Source organism: Podarcis filfolensis (genome assembly GCF_964270895.1).
Source record: "Podarcis filfolensis genome assembly, chromosome: 6".
Lineage (NCBI taxonomy): Eukaryota > Metazoa > Chordata > Lepidosauria > Squamata > Lacertidae > Podarcis > Podarcis filfolensis.
This window is the reverse complement of record NC_139609.1, coordinates 50614661-50642344: the sequence shown is the minus strand read 5'-3', so window position 1 is coordinate 50642344 and position 27684 is coordinate 50614661. Positions and strand designations below refer to the sequence as shown.

Below are 27684 nucleotides of genomic sequence, written 5' to 3'. Positions count from 1 at the left end.
GCAGGCACCAGGCAGCATTTACAAGCCTCTGCCATGGCTTTATGACTCCCACAAGTCAGTGCTTTAGCTCAGCTGATAGACCTTGAGACTTACCGGTACTCTCAGGGTTATGGGTTCAAGTCTCACGTTGGGCAAAAAGATTCCTTCATTGCAGAGTGGTGGTCCCTTCCAGCTGTACCATTCTGTGATTCTGTGACCATTGGGTACTGCTGTTCATGCAGGCATATGTTGATTTTGTAGAGGGTGAACTGAGCCCACAGACAGTCACAATTTAATTTTAAGAGAGCTTGTACTGTATTGGTAGTATGGCAAGCTGAGGCTTCTCTGGTCTTGCAAATGTTGAATTTGTAAAGGTGGCTGAAAATTGCACACGAGACCAGTAGTTAGGGAGTCTGCCCAGTTTTAGGTTTAGCAGACCTCTGCTAATTTTCTCTGTTGCATGTTAGAGGATATGGGATTTAGCCATGCATCGTGACATCATCTGTTTTGCAGACAGTTGTGAGACTTCAGAATAAATAGCAGTCTAATTCCAGCAGTCTGTGGGTTGGTTTTCTGCTGAGTGGGAGCAGAACAAAACCAGCTTTGTGATGGGTTGTTTTTATGTTTCTCCAAGGAGCTGTTGGAAGTCTAAATTATAGTTTTTCTGATGGCTATTTGAGAAAGGGCAGCTAAAATGGAGGGGTGTTACTGGGAAAACAGTTGTCAGATGGCTACAATAGAGGTTTCCATTAGCTGATGAAGCACTTAGAAGTGGGAGGTCTATGGAGTCTGATCAGCATTGATACGGAAAAGGAGAGTGCCTGTCAGAAATCAGTTTTCTAAATGGATGTTGGGGGAAATGCTTGTCCAGAATCAGGGCTATGTCCTGAAGCCTAGGCTATTGGAGGGGCAGGGGACCTAGTCACAGAAAGTAGATTGTGTTGCACTCAGTTGGGTTTATAGCTTGGGTTGGAGGCTGAAACGGAGAGCTAAAACAAATTCAGCATTAAAAAATCCTCAATTTAAATATCAAGGTGACTAGATAACTTCTTCTAAAAAGCTTAAGATACGCAATTGTTGTTGTTGAGCTAGGTTCCCAGAAGGTAGGCAGCCAGAAGAGGTCCTTCAAATACTCCTGCCAGCATCTTAAAGGTTGGTCTAGTTCAAAAAGAAGCAAGCAATTTGATTCTAAGGGTTTATTTTATCTGAAGACTATCCAGTTGGACTCCAACTCATTACTAGATGTGGATATGTTTAGCTGTAGTGATTTGTTTGAAGTGCTGTGATATTTGGAAGAAGACCATAATCTTGAAAATGAAATCTTTCCTGGCCTGCAGTTCGGTGTGTGATTTGTTCCCCTCCAGGGCATTCTTGTTTCTGTTTAGCATTCTGTGAGCCATATTGAGACCTGGGCCTTGTTTAATCATTTTGGTTCTGATTGCTTACTTGTATCCATGGGTCGCATCTTGAATTCAGTGTTTTGCATTACAAATCCACTCTCAGGAGATGGGCAGAATATATGGCTCCATCTGCCATGTCTCATTTTAGCTTTTTTAAATGTGTTCCCATTAACAGGTGAAATACTCAGCCCACAGAGAATTAGGCTCATGTCTCGGTATACAATTGAAGATGAATGCTGTCCATGCAACTGTTCTGCAGCTTGATGATGAGGTGGTTGTAACAGAATATTCAAAAGTGTTAACCTGTTATTTATGCTGTTGAGATCATAGGTTTCACTTATGTGATCAGCTTGTGGTTTTTTTAAACCCTGAACTGTTTACTTCCTTATTCTGCCTATGCACCAAATTCTAAATTCCACAGAAAATGCAAGAAAAGCAGATTACTCAAAAGAATATAATTTACGCTCTTTTGATCTTTGGAATTTGGCTAGAAATGCCTTAGAAATGAAGATTTCTCCTTATTACTATAGACTTTAGAAGTTTAAAAAAATGCTATACTGAAGGTGCTATTAATGATTCTGATGCTGTGGTATTAGGATTTATATAGATTATCATTTATATTAAACCATAATTTGGTATCGCTCAGCAGTTTTCGTGATAGAATTATTTTTAGTGATTAAAATACATCTTTTCCGTGTCACATTTAATTCCTTAACCAGCTAGTTAACACCTTTGTTTAAGATATTCTGCTTCAGCATGTGACACTGCTTGGATTTTATTTTATTTTTTAAGCTGAGAAGATGAACATTTTATCTGTTTCAAGGGCTAAAAGTAGATTGGAGAAAAATGATCATTTTTATTTTTTATCTAGTAACCCTCCTAAAAGATAAAATAACTGTTGCTGTAGCAAGAAACTGCTTCTTTCAGAAGTGGCTATGCTGAGCTGTTTTTTATGCAGTCTATTTCGTAGTGAAAATGCTGATTTGATATCCAATTAATTATCTCAAATTATTTCTATCCTATGTAGATATTTTAGAGGGGAAGCCAAGGAAGAACATCATCACTTGCTGATGCTGAGCAAACTAGCCCACTTCACAGAGTGTAATAACTGCAGTCAGATGGTCATCCATATTTGTGACGCCAAGAATGAGCACCATGGCCATGCAATCATCTCTCACCCATCCCCTCCTTCCATTGCACACCAGCTTCAGTGTGGAGATCCTGGCTTGCATTACAATTAGAGGTTCCTGTTTTGTCCGAACGGGAAAACTCTACCTTAATGTTGGTTAACCAACTTGGATAATAAGGCAGAATTTCATCCTGGATTTTAAGAATAATAAGCCAGGACCTCTCTGCTTGTTTTTGGCATGCAATAGGAGGAGAGACATGGCCATAGTACTTGACCATGATTTCATAAATGTCCAAATGAAGCTTCTGTGTTCCCGTAAGCTTCTGAAAGTAGAGAACAGTTCCTGTTCTTTTTACCAATTTTAAATTGTTGGGAATAGCACTGTAGTGTTCTGGGCTGGAAAGGGTATTGGTAGGCAACTTTGCTCTGCCAGGAGCAGCAGTTTCTTAGTCTCTGGACCTTTAAAATCAAACAAGTAGAAACTTTGGCTCTTTAGATCAGCCTCTTAGCTCTTTTCTCACTCCAGCCTATCCTTGTAACTACCCATTCAAGAGAAGAGGAAGACAGAGTGTAGTGACATTTTTTTCCTTGTTGGCTCTCCTTCAAGTTTAAGAAAGACCAACACATTACTTCTCTACTAGCTGAAAAGAATACCAGGCACTACACTGCCCCTGGAATATGATGTGGATGGCTGAGGAAACGGAGTGGACTTAATGGTTTAGTGATGAGGTGGGTATAATGCCATGAAGTAATTGCAAGGCTGAGTTAGCTCCAATACATTCTAGAATACACAAATATTTCAGTGTGACTGCTAAAAAGTTTATTTTAACCTTAATTCCATATTGTTTTTCATGGCATAAAATGCCCTAGAACAGGGGTGTCAAACTCAAATTCATCGGGGGCCGCAAATTCATCGGGGGCCGCTAGAGGGCAGACGTTCTCTGGCTTGTAGGCTGCCGTGCATGCGCTGAAGAGGCGGCTTTCTTGTGTCAAAAAAAAAGAAGCGAGAATAAAAGGTGAAGGCTGGCGGCCGGCGGCGGCTACACGGGCCACATGATGAGGTCTGGTGGGCCAGATTCGGCCCGCGGGCCTTGTGTTTGACACCTGTGCCCTAGAATATACTGGCTATGGGGCATCTCTTGCTCAGATCTGCTCTGCTCTCCTCTCTCCCCACTTTGGAATCTAAGAAGATTAATTCCCAACCTCCACCTTCCATTTTCAACAGCCCACTTAATCCCTGTTCAGTTCTTCTTTTTCCTGCATTACCACATGCTCACTCATTCATGGTTTGCTTAGCATTGCATGCAACTGTACTTTGGGGACAACATCATGGTAGGCATGAAGTCCTGAGTAGACTCCGGCACTGCTGACTTCTAATGGGCACTGAGGTCCCTCAGGACAGTCAGTCTAGGCGCTGCTGGCACCAAAACTGAGATAATCTCCATCACATCAAGCTGGGAAACTGTTCGGTCAGTACTGGATGGTCAGTACACTAAGAGCAGATCCACTTTGTCTCTCTTGAACTCCTGTGACAGAGATTTGAAGCAGCAGAGATGGTAACTGTCTTTCCTGCTCATTTGATGCATTTGTTCATATAGTATGAGGCTTGTAGTGGCTCCCAGGGGATCAGCCCCCTATGGAAATAGCTGCAGATTGCTGTGCACCAGATGTCTGGGTCATTTGGAGCTGGGTAGGTCTCCATATCTATCTGGAATTAAACATTATGCTGCTCCTTACAACCCTAATCCTCCTGCATGTTTCTGGACAACTTGCTTTACAGTTTTGGTACAATCCATTCAGTGTCCCTTTTCTTGCTTAAATTTCACTCACGCAAGTACTGTCCTGTACAGCAGGATCACAACTTACATTGATTTTACTTACACGATCATAGATTTACATGGACTACACACAAAAAAGAAAAAAGCTTAACAGGCCCTGGAGGCTCTTGCCAGATCCCCATAATCCTCCAGCGCCCTTGCGAGACTGTTCCAGAGCCCAGTAAGCAAAGTGCCAGGCTTTAAAGCTCTTTTTATGCAGGAAAACCCTTCGTGGAAATAGCTTTAAGCCCTCTGCCTTGCGTACCAGCCTCTGGGAGGCTCTTGCAAGAACCTGGACGGTAGGGGCAGTTCCAGGGGTTGTTCTGACTTTGCATGACTTTGCCTTTATGCACACACCCCAGGAACATAGCCCTTGCGTAAGTTGTAGTCTCACTTGTACTTAAAGAGCTAGGGCTGTCCCTACTGAAATTTCAGATGCTTCTGAAATGTGTTATGTATTGTTATGATTCACTGTTGATAAATTATGGTCTGATCCCACAGGCTGTATTACAAGCACAGCAACTGTAATAGGGATAGGTGGGGCTAAGATCTCCCCATCGGTTCTGTGGCACAATGTGCCACTTTGTCTCAGGGCAGGAGCAAACTCTAGCACTGAAGTCGCTTTAGCCACTGCACTGTTATGAGATGCATATATGTAAATGAGAGATGGTGGAGGTTGTATGATCAAGCAGTTCCACTTTTGGTGCTATAGAGGGAGAGAGGATGTGATAACAATCTCAAGGTATGCTCATCTGTGAAAACTTGAATGTTCCTATAAAAGTATGTCACGTTTCTGGCAGCAATCCTTGTTCATGTGAACTGTGTGTCAGAGCAGGCCACCGACATGAATAGTGCCAGGACTGCGCCAAACTGCATGTTAATAAGTATTCATGAAAGTGCTTGAAGAGTCTGATTGACCTATGGCCAGAAGCAAGTTTTGTAAACAAATGTTTACAAAACATAATCTCATACCATTTTTTATTCCTTACCCCCCCCATGCTTATTGCTTGCAAAGTATCAATGCTTCAGTGCTTCAGAATTTTAGTATAGAGTATGGAGGCCACACTGGAAAAGTTAGCAACCAGCTATGATTTATTCCAGTGACGGTTTACACAGAATTCAGCCTGGCATCCATCTTGGAGAGACAGGATTCACACTACAGGAGCGTGCTCAGTCTTGCTTCCCATACATACACTTACAATAGGATTAACCCTTTCTCTGCCTCCTCCAGTGCCCCCACCCGCAATACAGTTATGTATGTATATGGCTTGAAATACTTTATAAGGCTGTGGTTAATGGGGACACTTCACTCATCAGGTTCAACAGAAATGAATATGTGCTTGGAGTCTCAATCTTACAGCATTCTGTAGGGTGGGGTGCATTCCTGATGCAAACAGGACTCTTCCAGAAATGGGATGCAGATTTTTATATAGATGCCTGATGTTAAAATAGATAGAATGAATTCTGTTACCATTTGTATTCATAAAAATGCATTTCTGAGATTGTAGAAGATGAGATGCAAAGTGCTACAATTTTATGGTGTTAGATGAGAGATGCTTTTGCTTCAGTATTTCTGTAAATTCTAATGTTAAAACCTGCTGCTGTTTTTTTCTTTTACTTATTGCTAAGACTGCTTTGCAGTCCCTTACCTAGGAAAAGCATTCTGTATGTCTTAATGTTTTTATTTTAAATCAGACCCACTTTAAATTTATGGCCTTAAGTGACCATTCTGAACACAGTGACTCTGTCCTGGTTACCTCAACATGCCACTTAGCATTCAGACAGATAATCATTATCATAATTATGCAATTAGACAATAGCCTGAGTCATATTTCGAAAGAATATTATAACTAACAGAGGTATTGCTGTGCTATGTAGCCTTGGTGTGGTCTCTTATGCAGTTTTAGAGTAACTTTCATTTCTTTGAGAGGTTTAACCTAAAGCTGTGTCTAGATTTAAGTCAACAGGGTATCTTCTGACCTTACCTAGGAGAAAGGTCTTCTGGCTTTCTCCCACATTATTATAGACTACAATTGATTCATTCAAAGGAAGTACAATTTTAGAGGAGTCTTGTTGAATTATGACCCATTTCTGTTGTTTGGAGTCTTGCATGCCTTCTCAAAATACAGAATCATAGAATTGTAGAGTTGAAAGGGATTCTGAGGGTCATCTAGTCCAGCTGTCTTTTCATAGAAAGGCCATGCTTCTCAATTAACTAAGCTTTCTAAATTTGCTCTCTTAGTGTGGTTGCTAAACTGCCATACTTCCTTTAGTCATGAATGGATCCGAGAACCCTTTCTGTGGGTGTATTTGAGATGATAGTGGGTGATGGTTGTGGTCAACTGCAGCATAGTAATGTGGCTGTGGGCTTCAAAAGCGATGATCTTCCTGTAGGCTTGGATTGATGAATATGGGTGAGCTATGCTGCATTAGTTGAATGAATGGTATGTCATCCAACTCCTAACTTTGTAAATGATGGGTGAAAAGCGTTAGCTAATGCCTTTTTAATAATTAATTGGTGTGTACAGGCATATCTTAAAGCCATTTTCATTTCATATGTTATGATAGAGCTTTGATTAATTACTCTTCCTTGCTAAGTTGTAATAGAATAGTCTGTGAAGAAACGCTATACTTTTCATTGACCAGCTAATAATGGATCAGTTTAGAGGCAGTTGGCTGTACTTCAGGCTTATTTATTGTGTATAGTGGCATGTACATTAATGTTCGAGTAATAGAAGCTGCTGCCTGTTTTGATGGACTGCTGTCCCCTGCTCTTCCTATATTATGTATATTATGGGATTGGGCAAAGGAATTACTTGTGTGCTGATATTGCATTCATAACTCTATTGGGAAACATGTTGCCCTATGGGTGCCCTGAAATGCCAATCTTTTTGTTACTGCATCCTAACACTAATACACACACACACAGTACACACACACAGTACACACATGAATGAATGCACATTCCTTTTACCATTTGAAGTAAAAAGGTTTTGTCTGCACACGAAAGCTCATATCAATACTGGAAGGAATTTTTTAATTTTGTTTTGACTACGGCAGACCAACATGGCTACCTACCTGTAACTAGAGTTGGGAACCATTAGCGAATGGCAGAACCTCTTGCATTTCCTGTAGCCCACTGAATTCAAGTGCAGGAAAAATCAGATATGCAAAGCTTATACTTTACTGAATAAAACTTTGTGAATGCAATATTTCAGGTTAATATCCTACTCTTGTTTGTATACCGTATTTTTCGCCCCATAGGACGCACTGCCCCATAGGACGCACCAAGTTTTTTTGGGGGGAAATAAAGAAAAACATTTTTATTCCCCCCCCCCCAGGCGCTTGTGGGGCCGGCAGCAGGGAGAAGCGCTCTTCTCCTCGCCGCCCACCTGCAGACCAGGTCCGGGGACAGCGGGAAGACGCGCTGCGCCTCCCAGCTATCCCCGGAGCTTGCGGGGCTGGCAGCGGGGAGAAGCGCTCTTCTCCCCGCTGCCCGCCTGCAGACCAGGTCCGGGGACGCACACACATTTCCCCTTCATTTTTGGAGGGGGAAAAGTGCGTCCTATAGGGCGAAAAATACGGTACTTAGTTCTTAATGTTGGTTTTTATCATTTGCTTTGGGGCACTTTTGTTGAAAAAGCTACTAATATAATAAATAATAGCAACTTGAGATGGGACCAAAATCTGCAAGGGGTTCCTGTCACAAGCTGCTTATTCTTGGAACCTGTCCAGAATAAATTTTGACAAAAGGTTAGCTAGTTTTTATGGCTATCTGAGAAAAATCAAGGTCTTTAAAAACAACAACACATATTTAGGGAAGCAGAACATAAACTTGCATATACAAAAGGAACATAAACGGGCATTCCAGCTGATATTAATATTTCATCCAGAAATCAGGGTCTTTGTAGTACTTAGCATTACACATAATATATAAATTTAAGTAGATAATTCTTAGAAAATACAAGTTTTCTCTCTGGGAAAGCTTTCCCATAGAAAACATTTTTTGATTAAACAAGATAAATCTTGACTTGGTAAGTCATATAAATACTACCATTACTAAGGAAGGAAACTCCTTCAATTATAGGAACTGCAGTCCCTTATGTAAGCAGGAGTGATGTCTGGAATCTCTTTGAAGTTTCCATTGTAATAAAGAATCTGTTAATACGTGGATTAAATAGTGAAGGAGATGTGGAATCGAGAATTTGAATTGACCGCTTAAGAATCTTATCAGCACAATTAGCTAATGTTGCCCTGAAGCTGATTTGGGGATTATAGTGAGACTCCAAGGCAAAAGCAAAAATCAAAGCTAACTGCTTCTGTGTACACTCAGGAACGAACAACAACAGGAACAGAGGTAGCTTAGTCTTCAACTACATAACTTCCACTCAAAATGGCTGTAAACTTCCACCTTACCTTTGGTAAGGTCAGCAGTCATTGATGTCAATTTGTTGTGTTTTATGGGTTTGGATTGGCCTTGGCCTTGAATTGTGGTTTGAATGTTGTTTTGTTTTGTTGTTTTGATGTAAACAATAGGTTGCAAAATGCCCTGGAATTTTATCTGATGATGGATGATTTTGAAATTGAAATGAATAATAATAGTAGTAGTAGTAATAAGTCATATCTAGGCGGCAGCAGATAACATAGATTATGTAGTTGCACTGTCTTCTGACTTGTTCCCAAACATAATTCAAAATACTAGTCAATATTAGCCATATTTCTCAAGTTCCTACAAGCTCACAACTTGCAGTGAAATAATGAAATAGTATTTAGAGGAGAGTCATAAAGGATATTCACTGGATATTTTAAAAACATCATAATGATCAAATTCAGGCCAGTCAACCCACTCAACTCCTTTTTGATATTAACGAAGCAAAACAGACAGCATGACCGATTCTCAAGAATGATGGGAGTTCTGCATTCCTGGTGTAAAACCATAGCATTGTCTCACCTTCCCTTTTCTAAGTAGCCTTACTGTCCGTCTTCTGTGAGCAGCAAGATTCTCTCTTGATACCATTCAGGCTGGTGTAGGTCCTGAGCAGCCTGCAAATATATCTTGCTGATCTGCAGAATAGTTACTTTCTTTTACATTCTGCCTTGCTGCATTTAAATATGTAACCATGCCTGTACCTGTTTAACTAAAAGCACATATATTCCCCAGACAATATATAATGGCAGGAGGATGTGCCAGTGAATCTTAAAATGGCATGTATTTTATATATTAATTTTTTTGCAGATATTAACATCAAATCTGTGTTCTGTATTTGTCTACAGAGTCATTCAGAAATGGAGTGAAGTAATGGGATGCAGTACCTATTTCATCTATTAAGAGTTCCTGGGGGTGGAAAGCAATAAAGTAATGCAGTAAAAAATGTCCCAATTGTCCCTGCTATAAAATGCTGTTGGGCCTTCTGGCAGAATGTCGTGAGCAACGAATGGGGCTGCCCAGCTGTCAGCAGTCATTTAGTAATGAAATACCGCAGATTCATTCAGCAATTCTCTTCCTCTCTTTCCTCAGTGCTCTGCTGCTATAGTCACTGAAGAGAAGATTCTGTGAAATCAATTAGCCAAGCTACCTGTTTCATGCTGGGTGGAATTAGTTGCAGGGAAAAATCTCAGTTTCCTTCAGCATTAGGTGAATTGTGAGACCAATTAGTTGCTTTAAACTACCAATACTTTTTTTTTTTTGTAAAATCAGCCACACTAATTTGGCATGCAGACATCACTAACATCCCTAGCAATGCATTGACTCCTTGACTTAAAGTTAGCCATTCAAAATCTCATCTGGCCCAGTTTTCTATAGGTTACTATTTATAGTTGTGTTTAGAAAAGACTTCACATCTAATGGTGTTTAAAAAGTGTACTTAATACTTAATGTGTTAGCTTTGCTTCCATTGAAGATGCTCTGACTGTAATCACAGTGTTCAGTACTTAATTTTCTGTGGTACATGCATGTTCTCAACAAATTTTGGTATTAATGAGTTATGATGCTAGCTTGATTTTTACGTGTGTGTGTGTGTGTGTGTGTGCATGCACGCTGTGTTTTAATCCTTGCAGTCCAGCAACTTAGCATAAAACGGTTCAAAAGATTTTCTCCTGCCGTTTAAGATTCTCAAAGCTGCATGAATAAGCCCAGGCCTCTAATAAACAAAAGCCTAAAGAGCTGGTTTGCTGTCTTCTCTGCAGTTGCCTAAAGCTTTCATCTGTCCAGAAAAATGCATCAGACAATAGGCATTATTAATGGAGAACCATTTTTTGGGTAACATTTCCTTTAAAAATCACTTGCAGTTTCCAGTGTGCTCTTCTGGCAATTAGCAGCTTAAACTCTGCTAAAATGTACTTTATAAATTGGCGATTCATGCCATAAATTTTCATAGTCCCTAGATGCAGGAATCTTGTTGCATTAGTGTTTAACTAGGAGTGTTTGAAGGTAATAGTTTAATAAATATTTCAAAACTGTGTGCCATAGCAGAATTTTTACCCTTCTTTCCCATGAAGTCTGAATTTTTAATAGTAAAAATGGCATATTACCCAACCAGAATGTTTGGAGGTCTGTCGGCCCTTTTTATGGACCTTTCGAAGCTAGAGAAGTCTTGTATTCTAATTCTAATCCAAATACAATGGTGTTCCAAAGGTTGCGCACCACCCCCAATCTCTGAAGAGTGATGCACAAGATTCCAGAGAGTTCCAGGTGCTCACTCAGGATCATTTTTCTGTTGAGAATCAAGGTGGGGCAGAGTCTGTAGTGTTGTTAAGAAATATGGTTTAATTACACATATTTACACCTGTGTTTAGATTACACATATTACACATATTTACACCTGTGTTTAGATGAAAGGGGTGCAGATCTTACCGCACTGCCATCTCAAGAGCAGCTTGTTCTCCATAGCAGCCCAGCATTGCAGACAGAGGTAGCCTAAGCACCATCACTTGGTTGCTGCTTCCCAGCCAGCGCTATACTGCCCTTCAACCCCCACCTTTTCCCCAGAAACCTCTGCTCCAAGCAACCCCTCCCGATCTGTCTGCTATTCCAAACCTAGTTTTTATTTAAGGCATGATCTCTCTCCCCCCCCCCCCCCGTGAGCACAGCCTCATAATCTGGCAGCCTCCCCTTACCTTGTCTGATGTTGAATTTTTGTCAGGGTAAAAACTTGGCTTTGTTCCTGGGTGGCACCTCTCTAAGCCCAGTTGCTAAGGAATCTGGCTTGACTTCAAACTCCACGTTTTACTAATTTCAGAAATTATGGGGAGGGGGGAACCTGGCACCCAGGAATTTTAGGAGATCCTTTCCCCCTGCAAACCCACATCAATAATCTGAGCTACAAGGGGTGGCCATTACTGTTTGGGATTCATAAATGAGGTAGCCTTTTTGGGATGGCATCTAACCCCAATAAAATTTTTGAACATATTGGCCATTGGGTAATGGGTAGCTTTCTCTCTCCCCCCCCCCTCTCTCTTACACACACACACAGAGAGAGAGAGTTAATTAAGCAAAAAGAATAAAACAACCAATTATCCAGTTGCGAGCTATAGGTTTCATGCTTTTTAACTAGTTTTGGCCCGAGAGGGCTCAAACTGACTGGAAAACATTCATAACATAGTTCTATAATTTTGGGTAGCATCACTGAAAAGAGTTCCTTGTAAATCATGCAGAGGGGAAATCCTTTTTTTTTTTTTAGGTTTGTCTTCGGAATAAAATTGTTCATTGAAACTGAGAAGTAGGTCTGTCTTCTGCATTTTATACACCCCGCTCCCTTCATTCAGCCTGCTATCTGACTCTAATCAGTGACAGCACATTTCTGTTGAGTTAATGTTCTTGGTATAAAGCAATACCACCCACCCACCCCACAGGAAAAAAAATCATCTGTCAGGACAGTTCCTTCCAATTACCTAGGCCTTAAAAATGGGGTGATTGCCAAGCAGGTGGAGAGAAAAGTGAAGTTCTGTTGTGCGAGAAGTCTACATACTTGCAGAGGCAATGAGACAAGGCTTTTATGGTGGCAGCAGAACAGTTGATCTTTTCTCTGAAGGTGGTACGTGTAGCTGGTTCTCTTTCCTTTCCAGGAAAGAAGACATGCAGCTCAGTGTTCTGCTTCCAGAAATACTGAAACGCTGCATGCTCACAGATCAGTCTTATCTGGAGCCAGTTCTTATATGCCTTGGGTGAGCTGTTTTTTCCCAACGTGTTTTACTGCATAGGAATTCTTACTGCCTGAAATACCTTCTCCATGATTCCTAAATGCTTGAAGCAGCACTTGGGTTGTGTCAAAGGAAGAGCAGGACTACTGTATGGGGGATGCTTATTTGTTTGTATGGGGTATGTGACTTGTAAAGGCATAATAATTTTAATGGCTGCAGCTAATAAGCAACAACGAATGCTTCTGGTTTTAATATTTACAGTGTTTAATTCTTCTGACTGTTTAAATATGTATATGGTATCTTTGGTGACTGCATCATTTAAAACCACAGAGACTGAAACTGAAGAGATCTAATAAAGAACTTGTCAATAGGAGAAAAATCCTGATCATTCTTTTCCTTCAGGCCATTTTTCTAGGGAAAGTCTGAGCTAGCCTTGTTTCTTATCCACAGGATGGGAGCAAGAACTTGTTTAGATACCTACTTTTCATCATCATAGTTCTATGCAAATTTTATCTGGGCATAAAAATATACAAATTATGCTGAGCCATGCCATACCCTATCAAGTCTACCAAGCCTCTTTCCGTTTCTGCCCCAACATCCCTAACATCTAACTTCTAGGTTAGATTACTGTAATGAGTTATACATAGGGCTGCCCTTGAAGATAGTTTGGAAACTGCAGCTGGCACAGAATTCAGCCAGATTGTTGACCAGAATTAAAACAGTCTGAATATATAACACCAATTCTGGCACAGCTGCAATTGTTACCAATTAGTTTCTGAGGCTATAAACCCCACTGCTTCAAGGAGCGCTTCTCCCTTCATGAAGAAACCTGGACCCTACATTCTTCATCTGAGGCCCTTCTCTGAATACCTCCTTTGAGGGAGGTTTGGAGGCTGGCATCATGAGAACTGGCCTTCTCGGTGGTGGCTCCCCAGCTGTACAATGTTCTCCCCTGGGAGGCATGTCTGGTACCTTTACTATCTGGTTTTAGGTGCCAGGTAAAAATATGTTTATTCACCCAGGTCTTTGGAGTTCAGTCATCAGAATAGTTTTCAGTGGAAAGGGAATGAATTGGATTTGCTCTTTTATGCATATTATTGAGAGTGTTTTAGATTGTTTTTATTATGGTTTTAGATCCGGTTTTAATCTTTGCTTTTCTGTAAGTCACTTTCACTTTTCATGCTTTTTTTTTTTAAAGTGGCTAACAACTATAATAATAATAAATTTGATCTGGCATGCTTCTGCGTCTTTTCTTTCCTCTTCACTCCCCACCCCCACCACAAATGCTGCTGCCAGCACCAGTTCCACTTGCCATATTTGGTTATGTGTGATGCTCTAAGCCACATTCTAGTGGTGGTTAGGGCCATAGGGAAAAACTGGCAGAGCAATGGATGGGACTGCAGTTCAGCCATACGAATGTCAAACACACACACACACACACACACACACACACACACACACACACCACTCCCTCTTCAATCTCGGCAGGCAAGAGTGCAAGGGCACATTTCAAAAAGGCAAAATAATATTATTTGCCCAACTGGCATACAGGGTGCAGTGTGAAGTATGAACAAGAAAACACTGTTAATGAGAGTATTGCTACATTCGCATCCTATCTGTAAAGGTGGAGAATTGGAAAATGCAAAGCACAATTGCTATAATGGTACTGTGTATTTGTGCTTAATACCTAAGAAGCTGTGGTTTTCCACCACCGTTGGGCACTGGAGGAGATGTGTTTGCGGTATTCTGAACATTTTATTGCATTTTGCTTTGTCTTAAAAACAGGCTAATACTATCAAATTTGCTTGGTTCCTCTCACACCATTAAGTTTACTTTGCCCCTCCTCCACCCTATAAAGCTTTTGCCTTCAGGAATGTAAGCTTTGGCAACCAACAGAATTAATAGAGCTTTCCTTCTATGTGCTGCAAATTGTGTGTGTGTGAAAGTGGTGAATTGGATCATAATGACTTGGAGTGTACATTTCAGCACATTAATGCCTGAATGGATTTAAAAATCAACTAACAGTAACTTTATTCCTTCAGCAAATTCGGTTTTTTGGTTTAAAATAAAAATAAAAATACTGAAAGTCTTCCCAAGAGTCTGCACATTCTGTATCCCCTTTAGGTATCTCGCAAGGTCACTTAAAGTCAGTAGTCTGGAAAGAGAGTGAGTAACTTCAATAGCAAAGCAATGACATTCCTGAGATAGCAGTTGGAAGACACCCTTTTGAAAGGTCTTTCCATTTTCTGTCAGCAAAAAAATCTTCATTATAAAAGGCCACCTCCTTTTGTGAGGTACATAACTCATTGAGGTGGATCTTCTATTACAATCCAGGTTTATCTTGAATCAGTCTATTAGTGGAGGACAGTTCCCTTGGTGAACAAGATGTATAAAGTTGTGAGGAATAATTGAGATATAAGGAAACACATACTTGTAATTTGTGATAGCCGCAGCTTGAGTAGGGATTTTTTTTTTAAAAGACTGTGTCCAGGTCTTGCATTTTACAGGTAGTTTCTCTCTCCGTAACACACAGGTTGAAAGATTAATGGGAAGAAATGAATGGATTTAGACTTTCAGAAAAGTACAGTTTAGTCCTTGGGTAGGCAAACTAAGGCCTGGGGGCTGGATCCAGCCTAATTGCCTTCTAAATCCGGCCCGCAGACAGTCTGGGAATCAGTGTGTTTTTACATGAGTAGAATGTGTTTTTTATTTAAAATGCATCTCTGGGTTATTTGTGGGGCATAGGAATTTGTTCATTTTTTATTTTATTTTTTCAAAATATAGTGCGGCCTCCCACAAGGTCTGAGGGACAGTGGACCGGCCCCCTGCTGAAGAAGTTTGCAGACCCCTCGTTTAGTCCCATATATATATCCTGCATAAGAATGAGGATTGATAATTTTCCTGCTGAAACTTTTTGCACCTTTCGTTGTTGTAGTCTAGCTGATTGATTTTACAGCTTTTGTAGTGCCAGCATCACATTTAAGGTTCTGTAAATTCCCCCAGCCTCTTGCCAGTGACAGGTTCTCCACACTTTCAGCAGAAGCCTGCTTTCTGGGAGACCAAACTTGTGGGAGGGGTGGTTTCTTTTACTTCTTAGAATCATAGAATTGTATAATTGGAAGAGACCATGAGGGTCATCAAATACAACCCCCTGAAATTCAGGAATCTTTCTCCCAACGTGGGGATTGAACCCACAAGCCTAAGATTAAGAGTTTCAGGCTCTACTGTCTGAGCTATCCCAGGAATGTCCAGTATACTGCTGGCTTCTGTAAATCCCCATGGAGAACCTGCCCCTTCTTTCAAAGAAGGAAGAGAAAGAAGCCACATCTCCGTTATATGCATGTGCGCACAGAGTTTTCAATGGACTAAAGGATTGTGGGCTTTTGCAAGAAGCAACAGAAGAAGCTCAGTGGGTAATGTGGGGATGGAAAAGAGGAATAGTATCTCTCTCTCTCCTCCTTGCAAAAACCCAGCGTGCAGCAAAGAAAAACATTGTTTCACTTTCTCAGGAAGAACATTTGCAGAAATTTCCAGAATTACTTTTGTGCTGCTGCCACTACTCAGAAAAGCTCACTCGAGAGTTCTCAAAGAGCTCAAATGTGAAATAGCTGATCTTCTAACTTAACCAAGGATTGGAATGTAGTAGCCAAAATTGTGGACCCCAGGTCCTAGCATTCTGCAGGTGAAACCTGGGTGCATTTGTAGGTCTCCTGAGGAGTTAAGCTCTTGAAAAGTATTTAAACACGAGAATACTTCATGCATTCTAATTAGGAGTTAAGTCAACATGGCAGGGGGCGGGTAGTAGGGAAGAGTGCAGTAACTCCACCTCTTCCTCAAACTCACAGAAGGTAACAGGGCCTTCTCTACTTGTGGAGGCTCCCCATACATTTTAGAACTTATCTTTTCCAGGATTTTAAAATGCACGCGGAGCCTCCATAAGTACCGAAGGTTTCCCTTTGCAGATACAGTGGTACCTCTAGTTACGAACTTATTTCATTCTGGAGGTCCGTTCTTAACCTGAAACTGTTCTTAACTAGAGGCACGCTTTCACTAATGGGGCCTCTTGCTGCCACTGCACTGCCGGCACACGATTTCTGTTCTCATCCTGGGGCAAAGTTCTCAACTCTAGGTAGCTGTTCCAGGTTAGCGGAGTTTGTAACCTGAGTCATTTGTAACTCGAGGTACCACTGTAATCTCCCTCTATAAATTGGAGAGCGATCAGAATGGTGATGCAGGCAGAGCTAGTGTGCTTGTCCCCACTTCCCTCCCCCATACGTTTACTTCGCTCCTAATTATAATACACGAGGGGGAGTAGTGCGTATGAGGAAGGTATGTTTGTCATTTAAGAGCCATAACCATTCATTCTAGAATTTAATCTCTGACTCCCCTTTGTTTACTTGTCCCTAGGCTATTAGGAATCAGCTTTAAGTTCTAGAGTACATCTTTTTATTGTCCCTCGATTCCATTTTTCAGCTTTTAAACAGTGGCTCCTTGGCACTGCAGGAACAACCCTGCTGCAGTCTTGTCTTTCTCGGCTCATATACTCAGTAAGCATTCAGCACTCACATCGGGCAGAGGCTGCAGTATATATGCCCATATGGTAACATTGCAAACATGTATGGGGAGGAAACAGAAATTAAAAAAACAAAGCAGATGTGGAGGCATCTTTATTGATCTCTGCATCACTGACTTGTGTGAACTATAGGAGGGAAGCACAATCCAGAAATCCCTCTTGTTTTTGTGGAAAGAGTCCTGCAAACCTGGGCCCAGAAAATGAAAGAGAATTTAATTACTTTTTTCTAACAGCTAGGTTTATTGTTTCCAAACTATGTCTAGCGCTGTTTTGAGTTTCTCTTACGTTTAGTGGGTAATGCATGGCAACTCAGTACATATCTCTCTAACAATTTTTTCTGCAGTCTTTTCTTCACAAAGCATTTAATTTGCACCCGTCTGGCCATTTACATATTTTGAAGCCTACGAAATATATTTGCTGAATTAGAGGAATTACATGGCCCGTATAGTCTTTATGTATAAAATAAATTCATGTGTACATCCTCAAAGCTTCCTTTCTCTTTACGATGGAAAGCTCAGCTAGACCAGAGTTGTCAGGGACTGGGAGGAGGAGGAGGAGTGGTGGAGACCCTTCCAGGGAGGGGGAAGAGGAAAACAAGATAGATTTACAACAGTGGTTTGTGGGAGGTCACAGCTCAGAGGCAGATGAGGGGAAAAGTTGGGAAATAATGGGAGAGGAGGAGCAAGCAGAGCCAGAGCAGCAGCTGGCTGACACGTTGTCACTAGAAAGCATTCCAGACCCACCATCTCCCAGAACCTGGCGAGCCTTAAAAGTAGGAGAGCAAAGAGCTCAGAGGGCACTTAGCCAGCATCCATAGAGGAGATGATGACAACGAATGAGGTAGTGGGAGAGAAGGGAGTGGAGATTCACTCGGGACAATGCCATTATCCAAGAGGCTGGGTTCTATTGACTCTCTCTGTAAAGTTTCAAATAAAAAAGAACTGTAAGAAACTTTCCCTTGTCTTTATGCTGACAGCACCCTGGCAAGAGTTTGGAGATGCAGTGCCCCAGGATTCCACCAGAGTGCTGAACTGCAGCCTCCTTCTGATTGGCTGTGGTTACATCTAGCCAGAGGTGGGTGGAGTCAGCACTTTGGAAGGGAAAAGAGAAAGCATTAGAGAGGGGAGAGTTGACATTCTTGGTGTTCAGCTGGGTAAGAGCATAGCTCCCTGTGCGTGTGTGCGTGTGTAAAATTCACTCTGAGGAAAATATCTGTAGCCAGAGAAGGAAGTCTCTGAGCTTAGTTTGAAAGACAGTGGTTAATGTTTTTTAAGAGTATTCAGACAAGAGAAGTAGAAGTTTGAGGGAACACTTGACTTGGGTCTCATTTCAGTCAGAAGGGGAGTGATATTCTGGAGAGAGGAGAATCCCAAACTAGTAAGTAGGGTGTGGTGATCCCCTGGGTCTGTTATACTGCTAGAGGAGCCTCAGGAGTGTGATTTATTGAATGTGTGTGACAGAAGGCACCACCTTGTTTAAAAGCCAAAGTATTAAGCTGTAACACCTATACAGTTAAGGAACTGAAGTGAAATAACTGAAAAGAAGCTGTGCGATTACCACCTTGTTTAGAAGCCTGTTACATCCACTAAATTTCTCTCTCTCTCTCACACACACACACTTGAAAGATTTCTATCAACTGACATCTTTTGTTTTACCAGTTTTGTTCTGTAAAATAAAGCTTTTCCCCCTACTTAACTTACCTAAGTCTCCCAAGTACCAGAGTTTTCTTTAGAAAAACAAAAATTAAGCAGTAGTTAAGAGGGGGTTCGCCTCAATCTTACTGTATGGTTCACATCTTTAAAAATAGATGTTTAAAATTTTCAAAGAACATACAGATATCCCCCCTCTATAATAAGCACACCCCACCCCTCCTTCCTTCCCTAAAATACAAAGTTCATGGGAAGACATTATTCCAAAATTGTAAACGTGAGTTGGGCACATGCCACTGTAGTTGGTGTTCTGTTGAATATGTGATGAAGCAATATCATGCCTCTATAAAATCGTAGCAAGAAATTCAGTTTTTATACAGGCTCTGTGCCCTTTATGGCAAACTGGTTTCCTATAGCCATGGTTTGGAACCTAAGCAAGTATATAGGAACTGTTTTCATTTTCTTCTCCTCAGCTCTCCTGTTGGTAAGTTGCAATGGCCTCGGGAGCCATAACTATGGTTTGTTCCTAGCCATGGTTTGAAGTGATGTTTGAACTGATCAATGGAATACATAGCTGGAATATCGCTATTAGCTATGCATGCTTTGGTTCTTTCAAATGATGTAGACGACTATGATACACCTTGACAAACTGTAGCACAGAATTAGTTCTTTCACAGGAGATCCCTGGCTTTGAATACAAACAATCTTTGGGATTTCAGTATCTGCTTAGTAATGTGTTGCTGTTATCTATATCACTGCAACATTTTTGAGTGCATTCAGATCAGGGAGAAGAAAATAGTGGGATGAGAGGAAAAATGGGAATTAAATCTAATAGTCATAAGAGGCATCATTCATTGCTTACACACGAGCTGATCATAAGTCATGTCAGGATCAAGGTGAGAGAGGCGGTTTTATGACATTTTAAAGGATTGTTTCATGAGAAAGCTGCTTCCCTCTGCTAGAGGTGTGGTTTTGTACCGATCAATCAGTAATCCCTGATGAGAGTTGAGCTGCTGGACTTATTCTAAATATTGTATGCATTCATTTAAAGGAGGTGATATACAGACCACAGTTTCCTTATCTCTCAAATTAAAGGAGTGGGAATGGACTTTGTATGAGAGGGTGTACTCTGTAGTTGTTGGTGTCTAGTATGCGGTGCTGATGATGGGAAGGTTCAGATACCCAAGGGGATGAATGCTTTCCAGCCTAACTTCACAGCTGCTTAACAAGGCTTTCTTCAGGAATTGTGCCAGGGGAAAAATATTGCCTGCTGGGCAATAACCACTTTGAAAAGACAATCTCTACAGGAATAAATACTGTCTTTGAAGAGGACCTCGGCATCACAGATAGCATGTCTTTCTCACAGTACTCTTCCCCAAGCTGGTCTTGCTGCATTTTGTGAATCCCACAAAATGTAATTGCAGCCTTTATCCTAAGCTATTGAACAGAGCAGGTGGAACTGGACAAGGTGTGGTTTTCAGGGTTTTTGTTGTTGTTTTTTTTGTTTTTTTGGAAGAGCAAGTTTTAGGTGTTTATTTTTTATATAAAAAAGTTTGTGTTTTAAATGTTCATTCCAGTATTTCTGGTCTCTATTAACACTGTGCCATACTGCTTGCTTATATATTATTGCCTTCCCTGAGTTGGTTACAGGGAAAACAGAAATTCTTTGTTACAACAGCTCCACTGGCTCCCGGCCCATTTCTGAGCACAGTTCAAAGTGCTGGTTATGACTTCCCAAGCCCTATAACGGCTTGGGTCCAGGCTATATTGTATATGAGCTTGGCCAGGCTTCAGATCTTCTGGGGAGGCCTTTCTTTCAGTGCTGTCACCCTCATAGGTGTTGGAATTTGCTGCTTGTTCTCAGCTGCGTAGTAGTCATAGCCCAACATCAGGCACATTTGGTAAGGGCACAAAAGAGGGCCTTCTTGGTGGCTGCTCCCAGATTGTGGAACTCTCTTCCACAGGAGGGTATGCTAGCTCCCTCTCTGTTTTCTTTTCACAGACAAATGGTTTTTTGTTCCGACAATCCTTTGTTCACTAGCTGGCTGTTGTGGCAGGATCTTCTGGGGTGGGCATTGTACAGTGTGTGCATTTGTGTGCTTTTAAATGGATGTAAGTGTTTTCAGTGGTGGTGTCGTCCCCGTCCCCCCCAAAAAAATCACCTTTCATCTGAGGATCACATGGCAGTTTACAATATAAAAACACAAAATACAAAGCATAGTAACAAACAAATACAAAGCATAGTAACAAACAAAACAATAACCCCTCCCCAAGTTTAAAAGGTCATATATTGTTTAATTAGCCAAAGGACTAGGAGAAGAATTTTTAATAGGGTTGTATTTAATTATGTGTGTGTATGTATATTTTTATTTATATATAAAAGTGTGTGTGTGTGTGTGTGTGTGTGTAGGTGGTTTCCTTGAGAGACTTGCACCCAATTTGCTCGAGTAGTACCTGAGCTTTTTCAGCCTTCACTACTGTTACTTTTTATATCACACTTCTTCATTTATCCATTTTAAAACAAGAGTATGGAAGGTTGCTGACTGACAGCATGTGTGATTAATACTTAGTGGTTAGTGTTGGGAGTGGCTGTCTGCTAACAGCAGAGCTGAATGGAAATGGTATCTAATCTATACAATATACATAAGGGAAGGGAGAAATGACCAATTTTGAGATGCTGAATCTATGGCCTTGGCAGTTTTCCAGTCAAATACGATCTTGGAATAGATGATATGGTTACATTATTGTTGACAAGTTAATATACAGAGCAGGATATATATATATATATATATATATATATATATATATATATATAGCTTGCCAGCACTGCAGTAACTCTGTTGGCATTGTTCTCTAATTACATCTTGATGAGCAACCTTTTCTGTCTCTTCCCCCTAGTATTGCCAAACTGTGTTCCCGTTATAGTGCCTCTGCACTGTGCAGTGGGTGTAAGCTCATTAATTAAATGGCTATATTCTCATTTCCTTTTCTTGTGTAATACACAGGCTGATTGGTATCTACTTTGGACAGTATATGCTGATCTTATTGTTCCCTTTCATACAATTTCTCACATGGCCCACCATGTGTACGTTCCTGACATGGTCAAAGTTTAATGATTAATAATTAAGAATAGCTATTTCACATATTCCTTAGGATCATTAGACAATGCCGCTTGCCCTCTCAGTAGAATATAAAAGGGAAAGTATAGGGCTGGTTTCTTCCCTAAACACCAGGTTTCTCACATAGTGTGATGGACTTCGTTGTTAGCCTCTATCTCTCTCCGGGCATTATACTTACAGTTAAGGAATACACATGAGTGGGACTGGGTCAAGTACCTCCTCTCCCTGGCACCCATGTGCACAATGCAGATGTCTGAAGGGAGGGAGCCTTCTTATGTACATGTTTCTCTGCAATCTGGAACCCCGAGGGGTTGGATTCCAAGTCATGGTGAAGCAAGTACACAAAATGGCCCATTCCCTTCAGTTGTGTGGGCTGTATGCAAGGATGCCAGGGCAAGGAGCTATGTGGCATGGCCCCAGACATGTGTTCTCAGCAGCCTTCCATACTCTTGTTTTTAAAATGGATAAATGAAGAAGGAGAAAGGTGAGTTTTGACTTCTCTTTCTGCCTTGACATAGTGCCCTCAGGAATTGGGAAACAGTGAGTTGAACTTCCAAGTTGCTTGCTTGAAAACTTCAGCCTGTTTCCCCTCCTGCTCTCCTAAGCAGGGAGTAATACTCAGTTTTTGTTGTTTAGTTGTTTAGTCGTGTCTGACTCTTCGTGAGCCCATTGACCAGAGCATGCCAGGCACTCCTGTCTTCCACTGCCTCCCACAGCTTGGTCAAACTCATGTTCGTAGCTTCGAGAGCACTGTCCAACCATCTCATCCTCTATTGTCCCCTTCTCCTTGTGCCCTCAATCTTTCCCAACATCAGGGTCTTTTCCAGGGAGTCTTCTCTTTTCATGATGTGGCCAAAGTATTGGAGCCTCAGCTTTAGGATCTGTCCTTCCAGTGAGCACTCAGGGCTGATTTCCTTCAGAATGGATAGGTTTGATCTTCTAGCACTCCATGGGACTCTCAGTAGCATAGCCCAAATGGTCTATGCAGTGTAAGGGACCAACAGTCCTTGAGTGTGCCTAGAAACTAGTGTAGCTGAGAAATCCAACTAAGTGGTTCATTCAAAAGGAATATTAGGACTGGTCCTGCACTAGGGGAAACTAACAGTAAACCTTGCTCTCCGTGGTCATATGGTGTTGGTAGTTTCTGGCATGATGAGGGGACAAAGGGGTCAAAACAATGTTGGCCACAGTCCTGTTTTAACGGCTCTTGCTCCAGGGTTTTGAATGGCAGGAGGCTCTGTTGAGCCATTCAGATGAGCAAAACCTGATAACCAGGAAAATGATGGGGAGCTAAAGAATGAAGTGAGCAGGGTGGCCATGGCTGGGAGGTGGAGGATGTCCACATGCCAATTACTTCCTGATTTGCCCCCTGTGAGATGACAGGCCTGTGTATACTTGGAAATGACTGAGGACTAGAGATACTGGGCAGTTCTAAAGTGACAGACATGGGTAGGACAGAGCCACACCACAGGCTTCATTTCCCCCCCAGACTGGGGCAAGTTAATACATGTGACCTTTCCTTTTGTGCAAATAACCCTATTCAACTTCTCATTTAGCTCTTCTATCAGCTACTCAAGTGTAGTGACTCACTTACGTGGTTGTTTGAGGATATATTTTGGTCTTCAGTTTAGAGATGCACTTGAGGAATAACTGCTGTCCTGCTAGGATATTTCTTATTTTCTGCCTGAATTCCCAAACTCTGCATTTCTCCAATCCAGCCTTAGAATAATGTGCCATTTTATCAAAAAGAAGCCAGAATTTTGAACAAATTTGTGCACATTCGTTTATTCGTTTTATTTTGTAGTTTCATGGTAAATAGAATCCACTACCCTGTCATTTATCAGAAATTAAGTCCTTAATGCAGCTATTCAGAAGAGTTAGTCATGACAGATGAAATAATTTTAGTGTTTAGGATTTTGCATTTTCTGTAATCCTGAAAGTCAGAAGCAGAATGGCTCCTGCTTGACATTTCAAATGTTTTTGGAACATAACACACTTAAAACCGATCCATACTTTACTACTACTTCTAAAAAAAAAAAAAATCAGGTACAAGAAATACTCAAGTTGAGTGGCAAGATACAAATATGATATAGCTGACTACTGCACACACATTTAAATGGACAAGTGGGCGGCTTAATCTTTTCTTCCTTGCTGGGAAGCCTGTCTTTTAACTATGACTGTAGAACGCGCTATTGGTGGTGCTAGATGCATGCTTTGTCTTCTAAGCTTCAGTGCTTTTTATTCCAAAGCTCAAAGTATAAGGTATGAATTGACTTGCAGATCCAGGAGTCAGATGATGCCCCAGAGAGTAAGAGGATGCAGAGGTTGAAACAGGAGGATAATTTGGCATATGGGGTAGGAAGCCAATTTAAGTAATAAGGATATTGATGTTGCATCTAAACGTGCAGGATTCACACATGGTTGGCAACATTTTCTGTTGATTTTATTTTATTTTTATTTTCCCCCTGTCCTATCCCAAGGGCACAATGCAAGTACATTGGTACCTCGGGTTACAGACGCTTCAGGTTACAGACTCTGCTAACCCAGAAATCGTACCTCAGGTTAAGAACTTTGCTTCAGGATGAGAACAGAAATTGCACAGCGGTGGCAGTGGGAGGCTCCATTAGCTATAGTGGTACCTCAGGTTAAGAACAGTTTCAGCTTAAGAACAGACCTCCAGAATGAATTAAGTTCTTAACCTGAGGTACCACTGTAAAAACAACTTCATATTTACTAGAAGGATTCCTATTCTCACGTACTTGCAATTGTAGCTGTGAAGGTTGGCTGTGAAGGAAGAGAAATTATTCAAATGCTATCTTTATGTTATGTTAGATTTACTGGTAAGTGTCAGAATTTTCTGACACATCCCACTGGTCTCCTAAAATGTTAAAGAGTTTGGGAAAAAATTATGATAGCCATTGGGTTTCTGAGATATACCAACCACATAACTATAAAATCAAAGGTGAGAGAGATCCTCCAGCTCTTCACAGTTTATGTGGCTTCAGTACTTCTTTTGAGAGCAGCCTGGAAGCAACCCATATTCTCGTCCAGCCTATCTCTTTTGCTCATTGAAGAGACATTCAGTAAAGGGGAGGATGGAAGGACAGGGTTCTGGTAATGGTCCCTCTGGTATGGGAGCAAACCCTATATATTCATAATATTCTGGTTCATGTACAGCATTTTTACATTTCCTCTCTCATCTTTTAAATCTTGGGTATGCTGATTGTGAAAATTGTGCAGTGGGAAACTTCTCCCAACATCATGTTGGGTCCTGCCTTCAGTATTGGACAGGGAAAAGTATTTTCTTCTGAAAATGGAAGATCTCAGCTACATAAACAGCATTTTTTAAAAAATGTATCCAGTTTCAAAATAGAATGACAATTACTCAGAAAGATAAAACTTTAAACCCTCCCATTTAAACAATTTCAGACATCACATGTGGATAGCCTTTCCTTGTATGCAGCAAGGAGTATGTGATTTCCTTAGTATGAGTAACACAGATCGAATAAATAAGCAATCCATTGTTAGTTTTCTAACATGAGAAATGCAGTGATATAGAACAAGGTACATTCTAATTTGGGTAGGAAAAGTGCTTTTAAAATATGTTTAGATTTGCTTAGGGTCTGACTCCTTTTATCTTTCTTTGGTTTGCAGGAATAAGTCTGCATCATTGACGCTGAATGTATTGACTGCTTGCCTTGGAGTAAAGGTGACTTTCTCCACTTTGGAATATGGTGCCTAACTTCAGCATCCCTGGATTTTTTGTGCCAGCAGTAGTTCTGTGCTGCTTGATGTCATCAACGGAGGCGGATAGTAAGTAGCACTCAGATGGGAATATTTTATGGCTGAGTAAATTTTCAGCAGATTTTATCTATCAAAAGTTGAACCAGAACTGACTGAAGCACATTTATTTGTGACAGTGAAAGGGAAGGGCTGCGGGTCATTCAGTGTCAATTTGTTTCCAAAAATGTGTGATGCTTGCAAACAAGTCACAAAATGACTGCAGTATATTGAATCCGTTCATTGCTTTCCATTACCAAATTTTAGGTCATTTCGGATGAAAAAGAGAGGCAATAGTTGATTTCTTACAAGACCTAAGATCCCTATTTTTGTTTGAAAGCACACATCTACCATATTTTTAATCATTCTTTTTTTCTTTTTCTTTGTCTTATGCCCTGTGGTATTGACTTGAACATTAAAGAAGTCTTCCATGTGTTATCTGTGATGTTACATAGTTCTGACATATTCTTTTTAGCTATCTTATTCACAAGCTAATGAGTCATTTTGGTCCCTACTTACATGGAGAGTTTTCTTGGCCCTTTCTACATCTCTGTGTTGTGTACACTTAAGACCCATCAATTTAAGTTAATGGGGAAGAGCTAAATGCTTATTGTTGAAAGTAGGTTTACTACAATGAATTTCTATGAGGGCATTTTCATAACTTGTTTTATTTCCTGCTGTTTTCCTATTTAATCTTCAAAATCTTGTGTGTCCCCCACCTTTTGGATGACAATTATATACTACACAAATGTGTTCAGTGAATGGGTCACAAGCTAATTCAGAACCCACAATATATAAGTAAAGTCATTGTAGCTGCTGGGAAATATATGCTGAGGCAGCACCTGTTGTTAAGGGCTATCCATCTCTGCTGCAATCTGTTGTTATTGCCACAGAATTGTAAATAGTAGAACTGGAGTAAAAAAGGGAGAGTGCTTTTTATGCAATCTTTTTTCCATTGAAAAGTGCTCCCCTTGGTGAAGGTGCTCTGTTCAGTGCATTCAGAGTGAGAACAGGAAGTAATAGTCATTATTCATTGTACTGGCCACATTCTGAATTGGCTGTGTGTCATTGTGATGCCATCTACCTCATCCAGTTGTCCTTAAGATGAAAAAAGTGCAGAAGCAGCTACTGAGGACAGCAAACAGGTGCAAAAACATAAGCATATTTTTTGTTTGTTTGTGAAGGTGGTGGTGAACTTCCAATCGGAAAATACGTTTAATGAGGATAGGAGGTGCGGGTGGGTTTCCGGTGCAGTATAGTGCCTCAAAGATGGGATTAGTAAATGTTTATTTATATGCTTATACACTGCCTCATCTGCACACAAAGCTTGTTACACAAAACATCATGCTAAAGCAATCAGAATAGCACTTGCTTCCCCCTCCTGCTCCCCCAGCATTAAATCATGTGGTCTCTTCCTTCTAGAGAGAGAAATCCCTTGTGATTTTTCTCATTCCTGCCTAGAAGACTTTAAGTACATGCTGCGGACCTGAAGGGGAGTGTGGGAAAAGACAGATGGGTGGGAGAGAGGGGGCTCCTCCCCTCCCCACCTCCAAAGGCCAGTTGCCACTCCTGTTGTTTTCTGCATGGTTTAACTTTTTGCCAGTAATTAGCACTGCTGCAAATTGATGGATTCATATTCTTTCTCACAGAGTTACAGGTACAGGCATTTTATTTTGTTTACGGTATTTATTCCAGTTCTTAAATTCTCCTTGAGCTGGAATAACTTGCTTAGCTAATTTTATACCATTCTGTTAAGCAGAACCAGAAATGAGGCAATGAATGATCCATGCTTCATCCATTTCTGTGCAGTGGCCACAGTATGTGATCATATCACCTTTCTGTTCTTTGAAGCAGTAGTTGTACTAGTGCTCCAAAAGGTTTGTAGTGTTGACTAATTGAGGATCACATGAGGAAACCTTAGGAGACCAATACTTCCTCACAAAGCCTCACAATGGCATAACATGTCCTCCTTCCTTATAGTTATCTTATGAAGGGCTGCTTCACTGGTAACAGATTTGCGTGGCAGTGATATATCTCTGCATGGGGGGCAGGGCCAAAATTTTTTTGGTATTACTTGGAATACAACAGTTAATTTTACT

The 27684-nt window shown here is 40.9% G+C and overlaps 1 protein-coding gene across 26 annotated transcripts in view; it reads left to right on the top strand.

The window, feature by feature from the left end:
• The window catches only part of PTPRF (protein tyrosine phosphatase receptor type F), a 476587-nt gene that overhangs the window by 162038 nt on the left and 286865 nt on the right, over positions 1 to 27684 (top strand). For all 26 annotated transcript variants that reach the window (XM_083619805.1, XM_083619803.1, XM_083619795.1 and 23 more), the window contains exon 3: positions 25460 to 25618. In XM_083619805.1, coding sequence (XP_083475931.1) covers positions 25537 to 25618 — 82 coding nt within the window. In that variant the 5' untranslated portion in view covers positions 25460 to 25536. The remainder of the gene's footprint in view (positions 1 to 25459; positions 25619 to 27684) is intronic.